Here is a 17,639-nt window from a genome sequence, read left to right as displayed (position 1 = left end):
GGGCACTGCTCCTGAGCTCTTTTGCACAAGGCTACTACCCTGCCACTTGAGCCACATCTGGCTTTTTGTGGTTAGTTGGAGGTAATAGTCTGGGCTGGCTTTGAACCATGATTCTTAGATCTCAGCCTCCTGAGAAGCTAGGATTACAGCCATGAGCCACCAGTGCCTGACTGTAGCAAACATTTTATTTTAGTATATGCAAGGTGACCACATTTGTTGAACAGGTTTGATTGCAGACAATATAACTACCCAGAAAAGGGGGGGGGAACACTTTGGTGTATATCATTTCACAGTATTTAAATATGTGAAATGGAACATTCTAGAAACTTTAGGTTGTGGCAGTTTCCGGTGTAATCCAGACTTTGGTCACAGGTGTTTTCCTTTGTAGCCTGGGGTAAGCTCCCTCCCCCACCCCCTCTGCTTTGCTGAGGCTCAGGTACCTGTCGGTAGGTTTTTTTCCTTCCCCTGTGAAATTGGAGAGTACCGTGACGTAAGTTGTTAGTAATTTTACTGAGAACTGAGACCATCATAAGTGTTGGGGAATCTGTGATTTAATAAGCCGCTATTTGTTACATCTTCCATGACAATCCCATCTTTGGGGTGAGGGTCATGGTCATTTTAACCTTTGCTGTCCATTTGTGTTTGTCGGATTCTCTCAAAGGGTGAGTACCAGTTATTTTTTGGCATCTGTTGAAAAACAAAATTGTTCCTGAAACGAATGACACACATAGGGGCAGGGGGCACAGGGGATAATCCTTAGGTGGGGGGAAGGACTTGAGTGTTCGCTCTGAGGATCAAGGCCAGCTTCCCGTGTCACTGAGAATTCGAATACCGTCATCTTCAGTTCTGTTATCAGGTGGCATGCTGCCTGGGTGGCTGCAAACCCCGAGGATTATCGAGTTGTTTAGGTGAGTCAGTCTTATTTAGATTACCGAGAGGTTCATTGATTTGTGGATGTGGGAAAACTGGTAGCGTTTGCATTTCATTTTAGAACATTGTCACCAGGGATTTTTTTTCGAGCTGTGTGAACAACATTACAAGGCCACCCTAAGGCAATTTAGTGTTACATAAGAAACAGGCTTTGCTGTTTTTTCTTTGGGCTTTTTTTTTTTCTTCTTCTTCTGGCTGACCAGAACATTGGTATCTTTCTCCCCATCGCCAGGGTGTGGAAATGTCACTTTGCAGTCCCCAGTCCCTCTGCAGACATCCTCCTAGTCCAACCTCCAGCTTTCTCCTGGCACTGGCTTCCTGCCCACTGCCTCTCGCCTTCCCCTCTGTGGTCCACGCTTTGCTCTGTGCCAGAATAGACCTGTCCCATTTCTCTTGGAGAGTGACACTTCCGTCCTACAAGTGACCTCTGTGCTGGCTGCTGCCTGCAGTGCAGCTTGATACACTCTCTGATTTTCTCTGGGGCCACTTTGGGGTTTATCTTCTCTTCCTCTTCCTGCTCTTTTACTCCAAACTATCTCCCCCCGCCCCTTTCCATAGGTGAGCCCTGGGAAAATCCTGCCATACCACCTAGAACACCTGTCATGATTAAGCTAGGTCATTATCATACATTCCGGTGGTTGCTTGATTTGGTCTGTAGGCTGCATCAGCCTGAGTTTTGGGGAGGACGAGCTTCTGCTGATGCATCATTGCTGGGTGGGTGTGGGGGGGCCTGGGTACCCAGGGCAGGGGCACCCAAGCATTCCATAGGACTTGGTTGTACACGACAGCAGTCCTTTCTTTGTGTTGTCCCTGTGTAATTATTAATGGTGTTCACTTTCAGGCTGTCAGAGTTGCTAATTTATTTGGGGTAACATCATGTATGGTGTTTTTTGTTGCTGTTGTTTTGGAACGTGGGATTGAATGTGGGACCTCGAACTTGCTTTACTGCTAAACCGCCCTCCCCTTTTTCGTGTTGGGTATTTTTACGATAGGGTCTCACTTCCTGTGTAATGGTGTGCCTGGACTGTGTTCTGCCTATTGTAGGCTTTCTGTTGTAGCTAGGATGAGCGACCATGAGCACACCCATCAGTTGAGGAAACTCAGAAACTTTTCTGCCTGTGCTGGTGTTGAGTTATAATCCTCCCAATGTCAGCTTCCCAAGTAGCTAGGATAAGGTGTGAGGCATCAAATCTATGTGTGTGTGTGTGTGTGTGTGTGTGTGTGTGTGTGTGTGTGTGTGTGTGTGAATGAGAAGGGTGTCAGGTACAAGGTTCCACTGGCAGACTCCTAGGACAGGAAAGCTAGGTTTTGGGTGCTCTTGTATCATTCCAGTCCTGGCTGGAAACAGGTTTTGTCCTAGAACTGGGCGGCATGCATGGATAAGCATGTTTGGTTGTGTGTGTGTTTTTTAAACATTTTGAAGTGCACATTGTCTGTGCACCTGGGAGGCTGGAATGTGGTGGAGGGAGGTACTATGGCAGCTAGAGAGATGGAAAATCAACCCAGCTAGCTGGGTGAAGGCTCTTCTATGGGCCGGAGGCAGACAGGTTGGATGGGAAGGGTTGGAGGATGCCATACGGCGCTTGCTTGAGAAACTGATCTCATTCCAGAATGAGCCACGTGTTCACTGGGGCACCGTGGGACTCACCCACATACATGGGCTCCTTCTCTGCTCATCCAAGCACTCGAAGAAGTCAGAAGTTCCCAGGCAATCTTGCTGACTTAAAAACATAGTAATGATAGTAAAGACCTAAAAGGCAGCATGAGGCCCAGGCTTCTAAGCTCTGCTCTGGCCCAGGCCCCTGGAGACTCCCTTTTCTCCTCTTTGACTTGACACTGACACTTGTCCACCTGGGGGAAGGCTCAGAAGAGTGAGTGAGAGCATGCATTGCAAGACACTTTCAAATGACTGACTGCGTCCTGCAGGGGTTGGGAGTGGAGGAGGGTGTGTGTGTGTGTGTGTGTGTGTGTGTGTGTGTGTGTGTGTGACTTGTCTGTGTATATATATATGTATATACATATATATATATATGTATACACACACACATACACACACACACACACACACACACACATAATCAGATTTTGTGGCCTAAGGCTTTAAACAGAACAGCACAAAGCCCCCATCAGGTCAGCTTCTGTGGCATCATTTGGACCAGATTTGAAGCAGTAGATTCCTTCCTGTGGGCTCTAGAGGTCCCAGCATTCCAGGAAGGCCTACAGGGACCCCTCCCCCCCCAACACAGACACTGTCAGGGGTGTTTGCCAGGATGGCACAGCCACTGTTAGGATGGGTGATGGATGGGGATGGCCAGGGACGGATGGGCATGGGGAAGATCACGTGATGTGAGGGGTCAGGTGGGAAGCCAGGCCCTGGTGATGGGCTGGCTTCCTCTCTCTTTTTGTTGAGGGTTGGGGAGGCGGGCGGGGACGGGAGGGGGCTGGCGCTTGCCTGCGGATGTGGGAGATGGCGATGGTTTGTCAGCTGGATGATTCAGCACAGTATTCTCAGAGGTTTCTTAGTGTTAAATATCTACGGCAGCCGGCGTCTGGATTGGCTGAAGAGAAAGGTGAGCTGAGGTAATAATTCTCTAATGACTTTTTTTTGAGTTCTGGCATCTCTCATGTTCTCGGCCAACCAGAACTAATCCAGCAGAGCTGTGATAATGCCTGTCATCGATGGAGGACTCCAGATGGCATGTCACAGCCAGTGAGCAGAAGAGAGCCACAGAAATCTGTGAGGACATTCGTCCCTTCTTTGGTGTCTTCCAGCTAACCCCCCTTTTCTTTCTTTCTTTCTTTTAATTGTTTGTTGACCATTTCCTCCTCATGCCCTCAACCCTGATACCTTGTTTTGTTTTTGGAAGATGAGGAGATTTGAGAGAGAGAGAATCTCACTAGGCAGGCCAGGCCGATCTGGATTTTAAGATCCTCTTGTCTCAACCTCCCCAGTGCTAAGATTACAGGCGTGCGTCACCAAGCCCAGCACTTTGCAGGGCTTTTAAAAGTCACCAGGTCTCTCATTGAGATTGTGTTGGGAAGAGGGGAAAGGGATAAGGATGAGTAATGGAAGTGTCCTGATTGGGATATACTGTACACATGTGTGGAAATGTCACTGTGAAACTCCCTCTTGTACAAGTAATGTATACTGATTAAAAAAAAAAAAAGTCACCAGGCTTCATTTCAAAGGGAAGAGGGCTTTGACTGCGTTCTGACCTAATAAAAGACCCATTGCACAGAACTCTTTAGATATGTCCCGAGAGAAGTCTGGGATCTTAAGTGGACGCGGGTGTTCCCAACTGTGGAATGCACACGCAGAGGAGACCTGAGTGAACATCCCTGGCTCAGGCTGTGGGCTCCGTGTCAGTGTCTGGGGTTTGTACAGCTCTTTCCCCTGGGTGAGAGGTGTGTGTAGTCTGCATTTGGTCCTGGGATGTTTGCAGAATGTGCCTGTCTGGGGCTGCAGCACAAGTACCATGCACTGCTTTGGAGGAGAGAAGACCGAGAAGTGAAGACAAGGAAGAGGCGGGAGGGCTGAGGATGGGTGGGTGGTCGGCAACACTGTGCCTGATACGGTTTAGGAATGTGATGGGCAGAACAGGGAGCCATAGGTGGTCTACTCAAGGTCTGGTTTTTAATCCTGTTCTCACTCATTCCCTCTGAGAACCCTTGCAGGCCTGCCTTGGGCAAACCCTTCTTGAAACTCATCTGCTATGTGGCTGATACTCAGAGCCCCATTAGCCTCCATGACCAGTACTCTACAGTCCCCGAGGCCAGGCACCAACGCCAGCCAGTAGCAAGCATCTCAGGTAGTTAGTACAAAATGCAAGCATTCAGGGAAGCTTTGGGCTTGGCTACTTAAGTCTTATTAATGTGTTTATCTAAGTCTAACGAGACATACTTAAAACTTAGATTAAAAATGTATTGCTGTTTATTACTTATTTATAGGAAATTGCAAATTCGTGGTAGTAGCTCATCATTTATTCCTTATGGTTTACTTATGAATAGACTCCACCTTTGGGCAGGGGACCAGACTTTTTCCTTCACTGGTAATTTTTTTGGAATCTTGCATTCCCCCCGCCCCTCCTCAGCTCGAGGGATTTTCTTTAAACCTGATAATTATTTTGATAAATCTTCACCACTTGGCTAGTGGCTTACAGCTAATTCTTTCCTATTAAATACTTTGTAGAGTGCTAACCATAACCCATTTGAGCAATCACATTTTATTAATGACTTTTGAGATTTAGCAGGAAGTTAAATTGGTAATCATGGAATATGCTTTGGGTGGAGGATTCTATGACAAGACATTGTTTTCAGTTCGAAAACAAGGCCGGAGTCCATCAGAGCAACACAATTTATCATAAATCTAAGCCAGGGTATGAAATTCATACCAACCTGGTGCTTGTTCCTTTCCTTATGAGCACCGGAGATGTGGTGGGCTCTCGTGGAGGGGCCACTTGGAACTTTTTGTAACTCAGTTCCTCCGGTGACCCTGAAAGGTGTCTGGACTTACTTTTCACACTGCAGATGAGAAGTTTCCTGAGTTTCCATGTGTCTTGTCCTTGATAAGACAATGTAGCCCATTGCTTCTCATCTCATGTTTTCATCTTGACTTAACATGTTGTTTGTTTTGTATGTCAGTCCTGGGGCTTGAACTCAGGGCCTAGGTACTGTCCCTGAGCTCCAGTTTTGCTTAATGACATGAGCCACAGCTCTAATTCTGGCTTTTTGGGGGTAGTTTATTGGAGGTAAGAATCTCATGGATTTTCCTTCCCAGGCTGACTTTCAACCCCAGATCCTCAGATCTCATCCTCCCCAGTAGCAAGGATTAGAGGCGTGATTGACTTAACATTTTGATGGTTATATTTATTCTTACTACTCTTTCTTTTTAGGGTTTACCAGAGATGGCAGTGTTTAGGCTGAGCTGACAAGAAGCAGTGAGTTGGAGGATTTATTGATTACAGAAAAGGCTTCTCTGGGGAGAGATAAAGCATTGCTAAGTTCTTTTGAGTGCTAAGCTATTTCTAGTAGGGCACTGACAAATGATTTTCCTAATTAGTTGTGTGGCTGGGCACTGTGTCTCGTGCCTGTAATCCTGCTTACTTGGGAAATGGAGATTGGAAGGATCAAGACTTGAGGCCAGTTCAGGCCTAATTGTGAAACCCTATATCTTCTCAGTCAGTTGCTGGACACAGTGGTGTACATCTGTCTTCTTACCTACATGAAACTAACTGGATTGTGTTCCATGCCAGCCCTGACTTACACAAAAGACCTAATTTGAAAAATAACAAAGGCAAAAAGGGCTGAGACTTGGCCTTAAGAGGAGAGTCCCTGCCTAGCAAGAAGCACAAAGCCCTGAGTTCAATCCTTAGTACAGGGGGGAAAAAAGAAAAAGAAAGAAAGAAAAGCAATCAGGTACTTGGTTAAGTGTAGAAGGGTATATATTTTCAGTTTGGGTTTTAGCTATTGTGTTTTCAGAAAGAAATAAGATTGATCACTTTCATCCTATATTTTTATTTTACCTCTTTTCTCATAGCTAAACATTTAATCTTTTTCTTACTTCTTACACACACTTCACAGTGGGGTTAATTAATTTATCACAGAGGGGTTGGAGGGTTTGTTTGTGATCAGCTTATCAGCCATGGCAAATAGCTGAGGTGGAAATTAGTGAGTAAAGGGAAAGTGTGGTAAAGAGTCCACAGCCTTCTGCCCTGTTTAGCTGCTTTCCTCCTGCTCCTGCTTGACCAAACAATATATATTGTCAGATCTAACCATTTTCCAGGAGCTGCCGGAACTCTACATTTTAAAGATGTGAAATGTCTCAACTTTAATTTGGAAGAAAAGCCAAAGGAAACAAAGCATGGAGCTGGGAGGTGTAGCTCAAAGGCCCTGAGTTCAGCCTATAGCAACTGCTCAACACCAACCAACAAACAAACCTCTATCAGACTGTGGTGGACCCCACATACAGAGGGAAGTTTGGGCCGTTGGGAGATGTATTTCATCGTGTGTCGACTCCTGTTGTCACATTGAACACGTGCCTACTTTCAGTTACTTGTTGGCTGGTTGGTTGGACTGTAGGGTAGTTGTATGTGGGTTAATTTTGCTTTTTCTTCTTTTAAAGTGAGTCCTATACTTGATGATGGAAGATTGGGGGACTACCACCAAGTTCTCTTGTCCAGAGAGGTATCATCCAGTGTACTTGTGTTTTTGTGTTTGAAAAGGGGAATGCAGTTAGTTGTTCCATACTACTCAAGTTATAGAGTTCACCATCTGGACTTGCTTTGGATTTCTCAGATTTTTTTTTGTGGCCGTAGTGTTTGTTGGAATGAGATTTCCCCTGTCAGGGGAACTGTAGACACTTGAATGAGTGTTTAGTCCCTAATACTGGTATCTAAATTCCAGGCATGTTGTCTGCAACTTCTAGTTTCCACAAATCTATGCCAATGTGTTCCTTTATAACCTAGTGCTATTGCTTTCTCCCCTCGTTTTATATTTAATCTCGCTGGCTCACAACAGTAGTCCAATCCAAAGAGTTACCTTTTCTGTTTCCAACCCAATCATTATTTTTATGTAAAAAGCATGTTTTGAGCTACAGCAACCTATGGAGATCAAATTTGCACTCTGGAGGGAGAAGAGGGATGTCATTTACAACAGTTTTTTTGTTTTTTTTGGTTGGTCGTGGGCCTGAACTCTGGGTCTGGGTGCTGTCCTTGAGCTCTTCAGCTCAAGGCTAGCACCCTACCACTTGTACAACAGTTTTTACAGACCAAAGTTCTACTGTATACTCTGTTTCCAATGTAACCCAAGGGCCTTATTTCTGTACTTTGAGCAAAATGACCATATCTGGGCTCTATTCAAGTCCAGAAGAAATAGCCCCAAGTTGTTTTTCAGAGGATTGGGAGAGTAAGCAGGGTAAAAACATTTAGAAGAAATAGTTCTCCTACTTTTATTCACTGGGTACTTCATTCACAGGTTTTTGATGCATTTGATGCATGACCAAAATCATGTGATTTTAGGTTTTTTTTTTTGGTCCGGTCGTGGGGCCTGAACTCTGGGCCTGGGCGCTGTCCCTCAGCTCTTCAGCTCAAGGCGAGAGCGCTCTACCACTTGAGCCACAGAGTCACTTCCGGCTTTTTTATCTTTTTGCTTATGTGGTGCTGAGGAATCGAACCCAGGGCCTCAGGCATGCAAGGCAAGCGCTCTACCACTGAGCCATCTTCCCAGCCCTAGGTTTTTTTTTTTTTTAATCTTCCAGCACCTCTTTTATCTTTTGGAATAATTTCAAACTTAGGAGAATATTGCAAGAATACTAAAAGAAGAGGAAGCGCTATATAGTTTTCCTGTGTAGATGCCTTTCAAGTTTGCTCAGATAGTCTCAATAATGCCTATTAAGCAAAGGGATCCAGTTCAGCACTGTGTCTCCTATCCAGCGCCTTCAGTCGGTCTTCATTCTCCCTTGTCTTTCACAACAGTGAAGGAGGTAAGACTCAAGAGGTAGAGTGCCTGCCTAGCGAGCATAGAGCCCTGAGTTTGAACTCTACTACTCCAAAACAACCCAAGACAAACAAACCAGCTTGTACTATTCCCTGAGGGAAAGGTAAGCTACCCCCATGAGGGCTGGGTTTTCCCCCCTTTCTTCTACAATGCTGCAACTCTCCGTTCATCAACTGTCTTTGACCATTTACTGATCCATTGAACCAGTCAATAAAGATTCCCCTCCAAATTCATGAGTTCTGCACCTGTGGATTCAATTAACAAAGATCAAGATAACCAAAGGGGGAAAAATGCATAGGTATTAACATGTATAAACTTTTTAATCTTATTATTATTATTCCCGTAACAATCCAGTAGAGAAATATTTATATAGCATTGACATTGTCACTATGATAAAGAGGTGATTTAAATGTAAAGTCTGTGGAGGGATACATGTAAGTGATTGGCAAATGCTACCTATGCAAATACACATAGGTGATATGCAAATACTACACCATTTCCCATAAGAAACTTGGACATTCAAAATATTCTGGGGGTTTGGGAACCAATCCTTCATCCATACTAAGGGATGGCTCTAGTTTTGGACTTCTGTGTACATTGAGGAAGAAGATAGCAGGTGATATGGACAGCTACCGTACAGGCCTAGGGAGCCTGTCTGGTGTGTGGGTGCGTCAGGAGGCAGGTCTGCATGTGTGGGGAGGAGGTGGCCTGGAAGGTACAGCTGACAGTGAGAAGGATCTGAAAGGTGATTCAGGAGATGATTCTGGGCTATGGATGCTGACGGGGGGCCGGGGAAAGAGAGTTGGAGAGTTTTGAACAGAGTGGCTACGTGATCAACTTGTGCCTTTGAAAGGATCTCTTTGTTGTATAGAGAATGGCAGGGTTTGTTGTGGGGGCAGACTTAAGGATGGAAGCAGAGAGAACAATTCAGAAAGACTGGGATTAAACTCTTTGCCCAGCATAGAAGGGACTCAAAGATGATCAGACCCAATTAATTGATTTATTGTGTGTGCATGCATGTATGTGTGTATTTGTGTGTGTGCTCGCACCCATGTGCATCAGCACACACAGACACAGACACAGACACTGACACAGACACAGACACAGACACACAGACACACACACACACACACACACACACACACACACACACACACACACACACACACACACAGGTACTAGGCCTTGAATTCAGAGACTAGGCACTGTCTCTTGGCTTTTTTGTTTAAGGCTGATGTTTTACCCTTTGAGCCACAGCTCTACTTCTGGCTTTTTGATGGTCAATTGGAAATAAGAATCTCAGACTTTCCTGCTTGCAAGGGCTGGCTTTGAAATGTGATCCTCAGATCTCAGCCTCCTGAGTAGCTAGGATTTCAGGCATGAGCCCTGGTACCCAGCTCAAACTTTATTTTTTTCTATAAAAAAATACTTCACTATTGAGGCTCAAACCCAGGGCCTCACATATACCAGGTAATCACTCTACTACTCAGCTACACCCCAGCTCTCAAACTTTAGAACATGTAAGACTTACCTGAAATGCTTGTGGGTGTCACAGCTTGCTTCATAGGAAATGAGAATTCCCCAGGTATGACATATATATGTATACTGTTAGAACTACTGCCAGATGATCCTTATGTGAATGGTCCTTGAAGCACAGGTTGGTAAATTCAGTAGCAAGTAATTTTTGGAATGAGTGAATAATTGGGTTATGGAAAAATCCTTTAGAGATACTTAGATCTGAAGTGTTTTCACTTCTATTGCTTTATGTTTTGCAAACATATTATTAGACTCAAAAACATGTGATAGTGCAAACTTTCTCCCAAAACTTAGCTGATGGAGCTGAGCCATTTATTTGAAGAGAAGGTGTATAGTTTATGAAGTATACATAAAACTCCGACATCTTTTTCTTGCTTCCAAACATATGGTTTTCAGAAGGAATGAATAAATGCTATTAATAGGATTCATTCACAAAGAAGCTATTAAATGTTTTAAGAGGAAATTGGATTAAGGGAAGAGGTTAGATGAAGTCATTAAAGATAGATAATAGCAAGGGAGTAATTTAGATACCAGTGGACTAGATTGGCCCTGGCCTTGCATTGTCCCAGAGGTGCAGGGATAGAAAAGGATTTTTGGCTCTTTGGCCTTAGAAATACCATTGTAAGCGAAGCCTTAAGGGACTTTTAGTTTTTCACCATGGTAAAGTCCCTTCTATCTTGCTTGCATGGTCTTTGGGTGGACCATGAAAACAAGCCATGCCATGATTGATTGGGTAATGTCGAGGTCAGGGGCATGAGCCTTGGAACCAGACTGGCTTCTAATCATACTCTAGTTCTGGTGAGTCACATGGGTGGATTAGTAACATGTATTTCTCTAGTTCGGTGTGGAGGTTCAGAGGTAACACCCATAAGGGTGCTTACAAAGACGTCTGGGATTCTGCAAACACTCAGCAATTATTAGCTTTTTTCTCCTTGCACTGTTATCGTTAACATCTTTGTAGTTCAGTGCGGTCCTGTTATATTTTGCCTCTGAAATTCAACACATTCTCAGTGATTGCTTTTTCTGAGGATGAGAGTTGTTATTGGACATGTCTGGAAATGTGCTCGTAAATGCCTCTCTCTTATTGGAGGAATTTCAGGGCTTGGGTGTGGTGTTAATCTTTTGTATTTATGATCAACACTTGGGGAGTAGGTTGCCCTAATACGGATGTTCTCTGTCTTGGTCAAAAAGGATTGCTCCTACTTGCTTCTGGAACATTTGGTGAAAATTAATGACTCAAGTGAATGTGTGGCTCTACTCCATTAAGTGCTAATTAGCATTAGTGACTATTCCTATAGTTTCTCCAAGTACCATCATCAAACTGGCCTCTGAAGCAGGGACTTAGATGAGAAAAATGAAAAAGAGCTTTTCTTAGTTTGTGTAGGAACTGTTTTATAAAACATTCACTGTTGCTTTATGTGAAGAGCACTCTCCATATGGAAATTTTTATTTGTTTTAAGAAAAGGGAATTAAATCCAATAAATTCTCGTAGAGCTCTCAGTAACACAATGTGACTTAATAAGTAACTAATAAGATAGGGGGAACTTTAGCATCTTTCATTTCGACATGTTGCCATTTTTATGTTAAACTTAAATCTGTGCCCAGCTGTAACTTAAAAATTGTGAGCTATGAAGATCTAGTGAGGAAGAGACATTCCTAATATTGTAGGGATTTTTTAAATCATTGTTTTTAAGTTCGCCTCTTAATCTGTGCCACTAGAGACAAGATTTACATCCATTCCTACATCCATTACTTTTATCTGTAAAACAGTGATAATAGTAGCTATTATTGAGTTGTAAGGATTTGAAGACCATAGCTACATTGTGTGTTAAATGTCAAATATGGCTAATTATAGCTAATCCAGTGACTTCATTACTTTGTTTGCTTTAAAAAAATTATTGCTGCTGATTTTGAGATAGGGCTTTGCTATGTAGCCTAGGCCAGTTTGAAACTGTTTCATCTACCTAATTGCTGGGATTACTGCCAGCATCAACCCTGCCTGGTTCATTACTGTTTTTAGTATGACTATTATTTGATAGTATAACTGGAACCAATTTCATAATTTTTCATAGGCAGCAAAAGATAATCAGGTGGAATTTGCCTCACACAGACTTAACCTTAAGTATATCAATTGCTCAACTTTGTCTGAACTTTTTCTGTCACTTGGCAAAATTAAATCTTATAGAGGCTCGTTCCGAGTGTGTGTTTGTGTTGTGTTCAAATAAAGCGGTTTAGTGTAATGCTACTTTGTGCTTGGGTGTTTTGCCTGAGTGTTGGGAGATGAGTCTGATTCCACCCGGGAAAGAGAAGAGGACTGGCTTCCTGAATCCCACCTTAATCCCCACGGTCCTTTGTTTACAATAGTACAAAGTTATTATTTCAGTTCCTTGCTTTGTAGTCCTGAAAGGATTAGTTTACCCTCTTAATTGCTACTTTTGTTAGGAGAATTTTTATAATCTCTGGAGCTGTGGCTTTTGATGGGGGGGAAAAACTGTGTTGTTTTTTTTTCTTCAAAAGGACAGAGGATATTGTTATAGATTTATTCTTAGGATTCTCATTTTGGGAGTTGACTCTGTAATTAAATACCTGCAGGGAGAGTGTGTAGAGGAATGATAATGTTCTCCTGCTTTAATCGCTGTGGATGTCTTGGTGATGCTTTGAAGTGGTTGGTGTCCAACTGTCTTGTCCAGTGTTCAGATGCTTTCAAGGAACAACAGAACATAACTCAATTTTTTTCCCCCTGCAGTTCCCCTAAAAGAGGGCAAATTTGACATCTAGACTGAAAAGCATTTATTCACAGGCAGTGATAATAGGTTAAGTGGTTTAACCTCTTACCCAACGGAGAAAACTAAAACCTTCTCTCTCCATTACTGCCCAGTCCTCCCTTCCAGAAGTAAGAAAGTAAGGAAAAGTAAGTAAGTACTTATCTTTTTTTGTCCCAGTGTCAGACTTTAGGACCTTTTCCTGTTTCTTATTAGCGTTTGGTGAACCTCTTATCTGCCAGTGTCCTCCTTTCTTAATCCTCTGGTCTTATAATTTGATTAAATTCTACTTATCATGCTCATTTTTTTTATAGACTCATTTCCTTTTACCCAGCCCTTCATTTCTGAAGCTTTTAAAAGTTCAAACTAAGCCCCTCCTTTTCTCTACTTTCTATCATTTTTGGAGGACTTTTTCAGGTGGTCAGTGCTGTTGAGAAATATTTTTAAAGTAGACTTTTATTGTTATGATTAAGGTGTTGGACAGAGGGGTTACCTTTTCATACATTTCTTTTGTGGATGATGTTACCCTTCGCTTTCTCCTTCTTTTCTCATCCTGTCTTTGCCCACAAATTGCATAGCACATTTTTCAACATAGTGTATGCCGAATAACATGATCACATTTGCTTACCCTCCATCTCTCCATTGTTGCTTGAGACTCAAGTTTTAACTCTACAGCCCACCACGCTCTTTGCTAAAATCTGTACTCACTCCACCCAGAGTACCCATCTGAATGTTTCAAAAAGCACAACGAGTGCATTGTTCCCAAGCCCAAGTCACCCTCTTACGTGAAAGCTCATTCATTCCTGTCACTCTTTCAGAGTCCAGTGCTTTCGCCCCATTTGCAAGGCAAGCGCTCTACCACTGAGCCACCTTCCCAGCCCTTTCGCCCCATTTGCTTTGCTCAAGGATAGCAGCTATGTATTGAGCCACAGCCCCACTTTGGGCTTTTTGCTGCTTCATTGGAAATAAGAGTCCCACCTACTCTCCTGTTTGACGTGGCTTTGAACTTTGATCCTCAGCTCTCAGCCTCCTGAGGTGCTCGGATTATAGGCATGAGCAAGTGGCATCTGGCTTAAACTTCATATTCTAGTATTATGAGTTGGGGCCTTCGTGGGCAGGAAACCCTGGGGAGATGGGCTGGCTGCGTCTAGGAAAGCGGACCCAGGGGAGCTTGTGGCTCCTTCCATCCTGTGAGGATGCCGAGAAAGGCCCCAGGTGTGAAGCAGGGAGCCAGCCCATACCACATCCCAGGGGTGACATAAAGGTCTGTTGTTTCTAAGTCCGTGGTAGCCGCTCATGGTCTTTTCCTTTCGGATCAGCCTGTATGGGCAGAACTTCATCCTTCAGTGTTGCTTCACTGTCGTCTTTTGTACACCACTCCTCTGAGTCACAATTTGATTGATTTCTGTCTTCCTAGTTAGGCAAGAAGCTGGGTAAGATGATGCAAGTTGACTGTGAAGGATTAGAAAAAAAAAAACAACTGAGTGAGGTAAGCTATTAACTTGTACCAAAGACATCTCCGGTGTGGAGAGCAGATCCAAGTGTGACTGACAGTAATTGTGCCCACATGGCTGCTGGCTTTCTAGTTTCTGCCTCATGGTGCCAGAATGGCCGTGAACCTGCCCTGGTGACTGTTGACATGCACGTGAGACCCAGAGCCAACAACCCAGCAACGAGGCCAAATGGATTCCTCAGTGTAGAGCCCACAGAATTAGAAATGCAAGGCTTAAGTAGATGAACACCCATAGGTGAACACTCACAGGGGCATGTGTGGAGGATGGGGTACAGTCTTTATTTTTTGGGAACTTGATGGAGCTGTTAGGTGTATTTAACGCTCCCTGTGGAATTTAAAATGCGATCCTCCCTCCCATCTCCTCGCTCTGCATTTCTTTGAGAGACAGAGGCCCATCTCACCTTGCCAGGCACATGATTCATGTGGGCCCCTGGCTTCTGCCCAGCTGTTTCACAGCTGTGCGCCCGACCAGGTGGATGAGTGCAGCTTTCTCTTCTTCGCTTGTAAAGTTTCAAGGCAGTCATTTTAAAATTCAAGGGAATGCTGCACAATAAATTAAAATGAAATTTTAGCTTTCCCATCTACATGGGAAAGACCTCTAGGCAGTATGGTGTAATACTGGAACACAGCTTTAGACTCGTCTGACCTGGGTTTGAACCCCGACCCAGTCACCTTTTATTGATATTACCTTAGGCAAGTTAGTCACTCTCCAAATGTCTCCCTTGCTCAAAGAAGGGGGAGGGGAGGAATAAAAAAGAATTTAGCGAGAGCAAGCATGTATAGATTCTAGGGTAGTCTACCACGTGAATGCTCGCTAATCAATATTAGTTATTAGACAGTTCTATGGCTGTAATTGCTTGGGGTCTACTTGGAATTTATATATAGCAATACTTGAATGGCTTTTAAAGAATGTTCCTTCCATCTAATTCCGGTTTTACTTCTCTTTGGAAAGTAAGCTTATGCTGCTTTAGATGTGAAATATCAGAGTGTGTTCACCTCTGTCTTGTCTTTGTGTAATATTTGTGACTTTTGCTTCTGAAAGCATCTAGGACAGAATAATGAAATGATAACTGAAGGGAAGAAATGCTTCAAGATTCTGGGGCTTTGGAAATTGAACATACTTTTTCGACCTTTTGCTCACATGTGTGCTAGTTTCCTGCTTTCACAAAGATGGCGTAGGATTGTTCATGTTGGGGTGTTTCATTGAAAACTGGTTGTTTCTGGACAGGGTCAGCATGAGCCTGGTTCTTGTCAAGGTCATGGATTACAGTCCCCTATCTGCAGTGCTGAAGACCTAGGGTGGTGGCAGATGCTGTCGCCTGTGGTGAAGTGGAGTAGGAGGAGGCAGGGCTTGGTAACAGATGGTTTCTTAGAGTTCTGGGGCCTGGCCAGCAATGAGCTTTGAAAACTATGGGCCAGACCCTGAACTGGCGTGGATACAGGCTTGCTTGCCAGCACAGGAAGTGAGGTCTGAAGGCTGTGTCTTGAGGGCAGCTTCCACTGCTCTGCTGGTGGGCTGGCACCATTAGCATTGACTGCCTGGGGTTTGATGAGGTGACTGTGGTACAATAACAACAATGACGTGGGAAACTAGGCCTGGAATCTGAGACCACAGCCACATTGGAGCTGTTGGCATGTTTTAGAAGGGTGTCGGCTACTGAGCAGGACTTGCCCTGTCTCTGGCATGGATGGCTATGTGGGAACAGGAAGGCCAAAGTTGCATGCATGTGCTGCTGGGCAGTGTGGACTTCCAGCTTGGGGAGAGCAGTCGAGATGCTTTGTGGGAGGCTTGGCTGGCCTCTTAGGCACACACTAGCTTCCAGAGAATAGGATGTAGCTCAGACATTGCTAACATCCTCAGATACCTTTTTGGAATATTTAAATCATTCTTGGCTGCATTCTAGTATTTATCTTCATTAGGTGTATATTTTTTGGGCAAATTACTTATCTTTCTGTGCCTGCCTGCTTGCCTGCCTACCTCCCTACCTGCCTCCTCTCTCTCCTTCCCTCCCTCCCTCCCTCTTTCTCTCTTTTCTTTCCCTCCCTCCCTCCCTCCCTTCCTCCTTCCCTTCCTCCCTCCCTCCCTCCCTTCCTTCCTTCCTTCCTTCCTTCTTCCTTCCTTCCTTTCTTCCTTCCTTCCTTCCTTCCTTCCTTCCTTCCTTCCTTCCTTCCTTCCTTCCTTCCTTTCTCCCTCGGTCCCTCCCTTCCTTTCTTCCTTCCTCCCTCCCCCTCTTTCTTTTCTTTCTTTTCTTTTTTCCTTTCTTTTTTTGTATGACTTCTGGGGCTTAGCTTTCTTTGGTCAACTTTAACACTTCAACACTTGGAACATAGTTCCACTTCCAACCTTTTGGTGGGTAATTGGAGATAAGAGTCTCATGGACTTTCCTGCCCAGGCTGACTTTGAACCACAGCCCTTAGATCTCAGCCTCCTGAGTAGCTAGGATTACAGACATGAGCCACCAGCACCCAGATCTTGGCCTTCTTTATCTATGAAGTGAAGACCCAGTCTAGACTAGATGATGTCTAATACTCAACTCTGATTAAATTTTTAGGTATCTGTGTATTTCAGCATTATTTTTTGAAGTGTTTGTTTCACAAATGTTACTTCTTCACAAAGTTAGACATGCTACCTTTTCTTTTTTCTTTCTTCTCCCCCTCCCCCCAAGGATTTAGGTGTCATCTCTGTACGTCTAGCAATCAGAAGTTTGCAAATTAGAGGCTACATCATTATTTTGTTGAGAGAAGGGCCTACATTTTCTGTCTTGGCATTATGTAAATGGTCTTGTCCCTTTTGTTGTTGGGACAGACAATTGTCCTGGAAAGATAAAACCCAGAAGCATGGCATAGAATTATAGAGATGTACTTTCACAGGGGAGCAGCGGCCATCTGGTCAACCCATTATTCTGGGAGGAGATTAAGCCCCCAAATGTTTCATGGAGGCTGCAGCATGAACTCCCGGAGGGAGGAGGGTGTGCTCTGTTCATCTTGGCACTGCCTCAGAATGAGTTATTTGTGTGTGTGTGTGTGTGTGTGTGTGTGTGTGTGTGTGTGTGTGTGTGTGTGTGTGTGTGTGTGTGTGTTGATTTAACAACACTTAGCAAAGTAACCAATGGTAAAGATCTCTCTCATATGAACTCTCTGCAGACCTAATAGGGGCTATGATGCCATGTCAGCCACATGTTGAAGTGAGAAAGTTAGGACAGAGCACATCTCAGGATCCTGGAATTTTCTCTTTAGTATGGACAGCTTCCCTAAGAGCGGGGCTCAGGCTCTGGAAGGTTTCTGTGTAAGGGGTCACTTCTTGCCTCGTCCTCCACAATTCCTTCTGTCTGAGGTTTGAATGTGTAGAGCAAAGCAGGGGTACAGTATGGGAGTGATGGGGGCTCTGTGGAATGAGAGGATGG

At 44.1% G+C, this 17,639-nt stretch overlaps 1 protein-coding gene across 2 annotated transcripts in view; it reads left to right on the top strand.

Moving 5' to 3' along the window:
- The window catches only part of Tspan5 (tetraspanin 5), a 146,180-nt gene that overhangs the window by 27,493 nt on the left and 101,048 nt on the right, over positions 1-17,639 (top strand). The window contains exon 1 of one of the 2 annotated variants that reach the window (XM_070022314.1): positions 3,603-3,667. The exons of the other annotated variant lie outside the window; for it this stretch is intronic. Within the exon in view, the coding sequence (XP_069878415.1) occupies positions 3,629-3,667 (39 nt within the window). The 5' untranslated portion in view covers positions 3,603-3,628. Of the gene's footprint in view, positions 1-3,602; positions 3,668-17,639 lie in introns of those variants that run through there. 2 annotated transcript variants of the gene reach the window in all.

This window comes from Dipodomys merriami, unplaced genomic scaffold, assembly GCF_024711535.1.
Source record: "Dipodomys merriami isolate MVZ:Mamm:240054 unplaced genomic scaffold, mDipMer1.0.p SCAF_15, whole genome shotgun sequence".
In the NCBI taxonomy this organism is placed as follows: domain Eukaryota; kingdom Metazoa; phylum Chordata; class Mammalia; order Rodentia; family Heteromyidae; genus Dipodomys; species Dipodomys merriami.
This window is presented reverse-complemented; position numbering and strand designations above follow the sequence as displayed.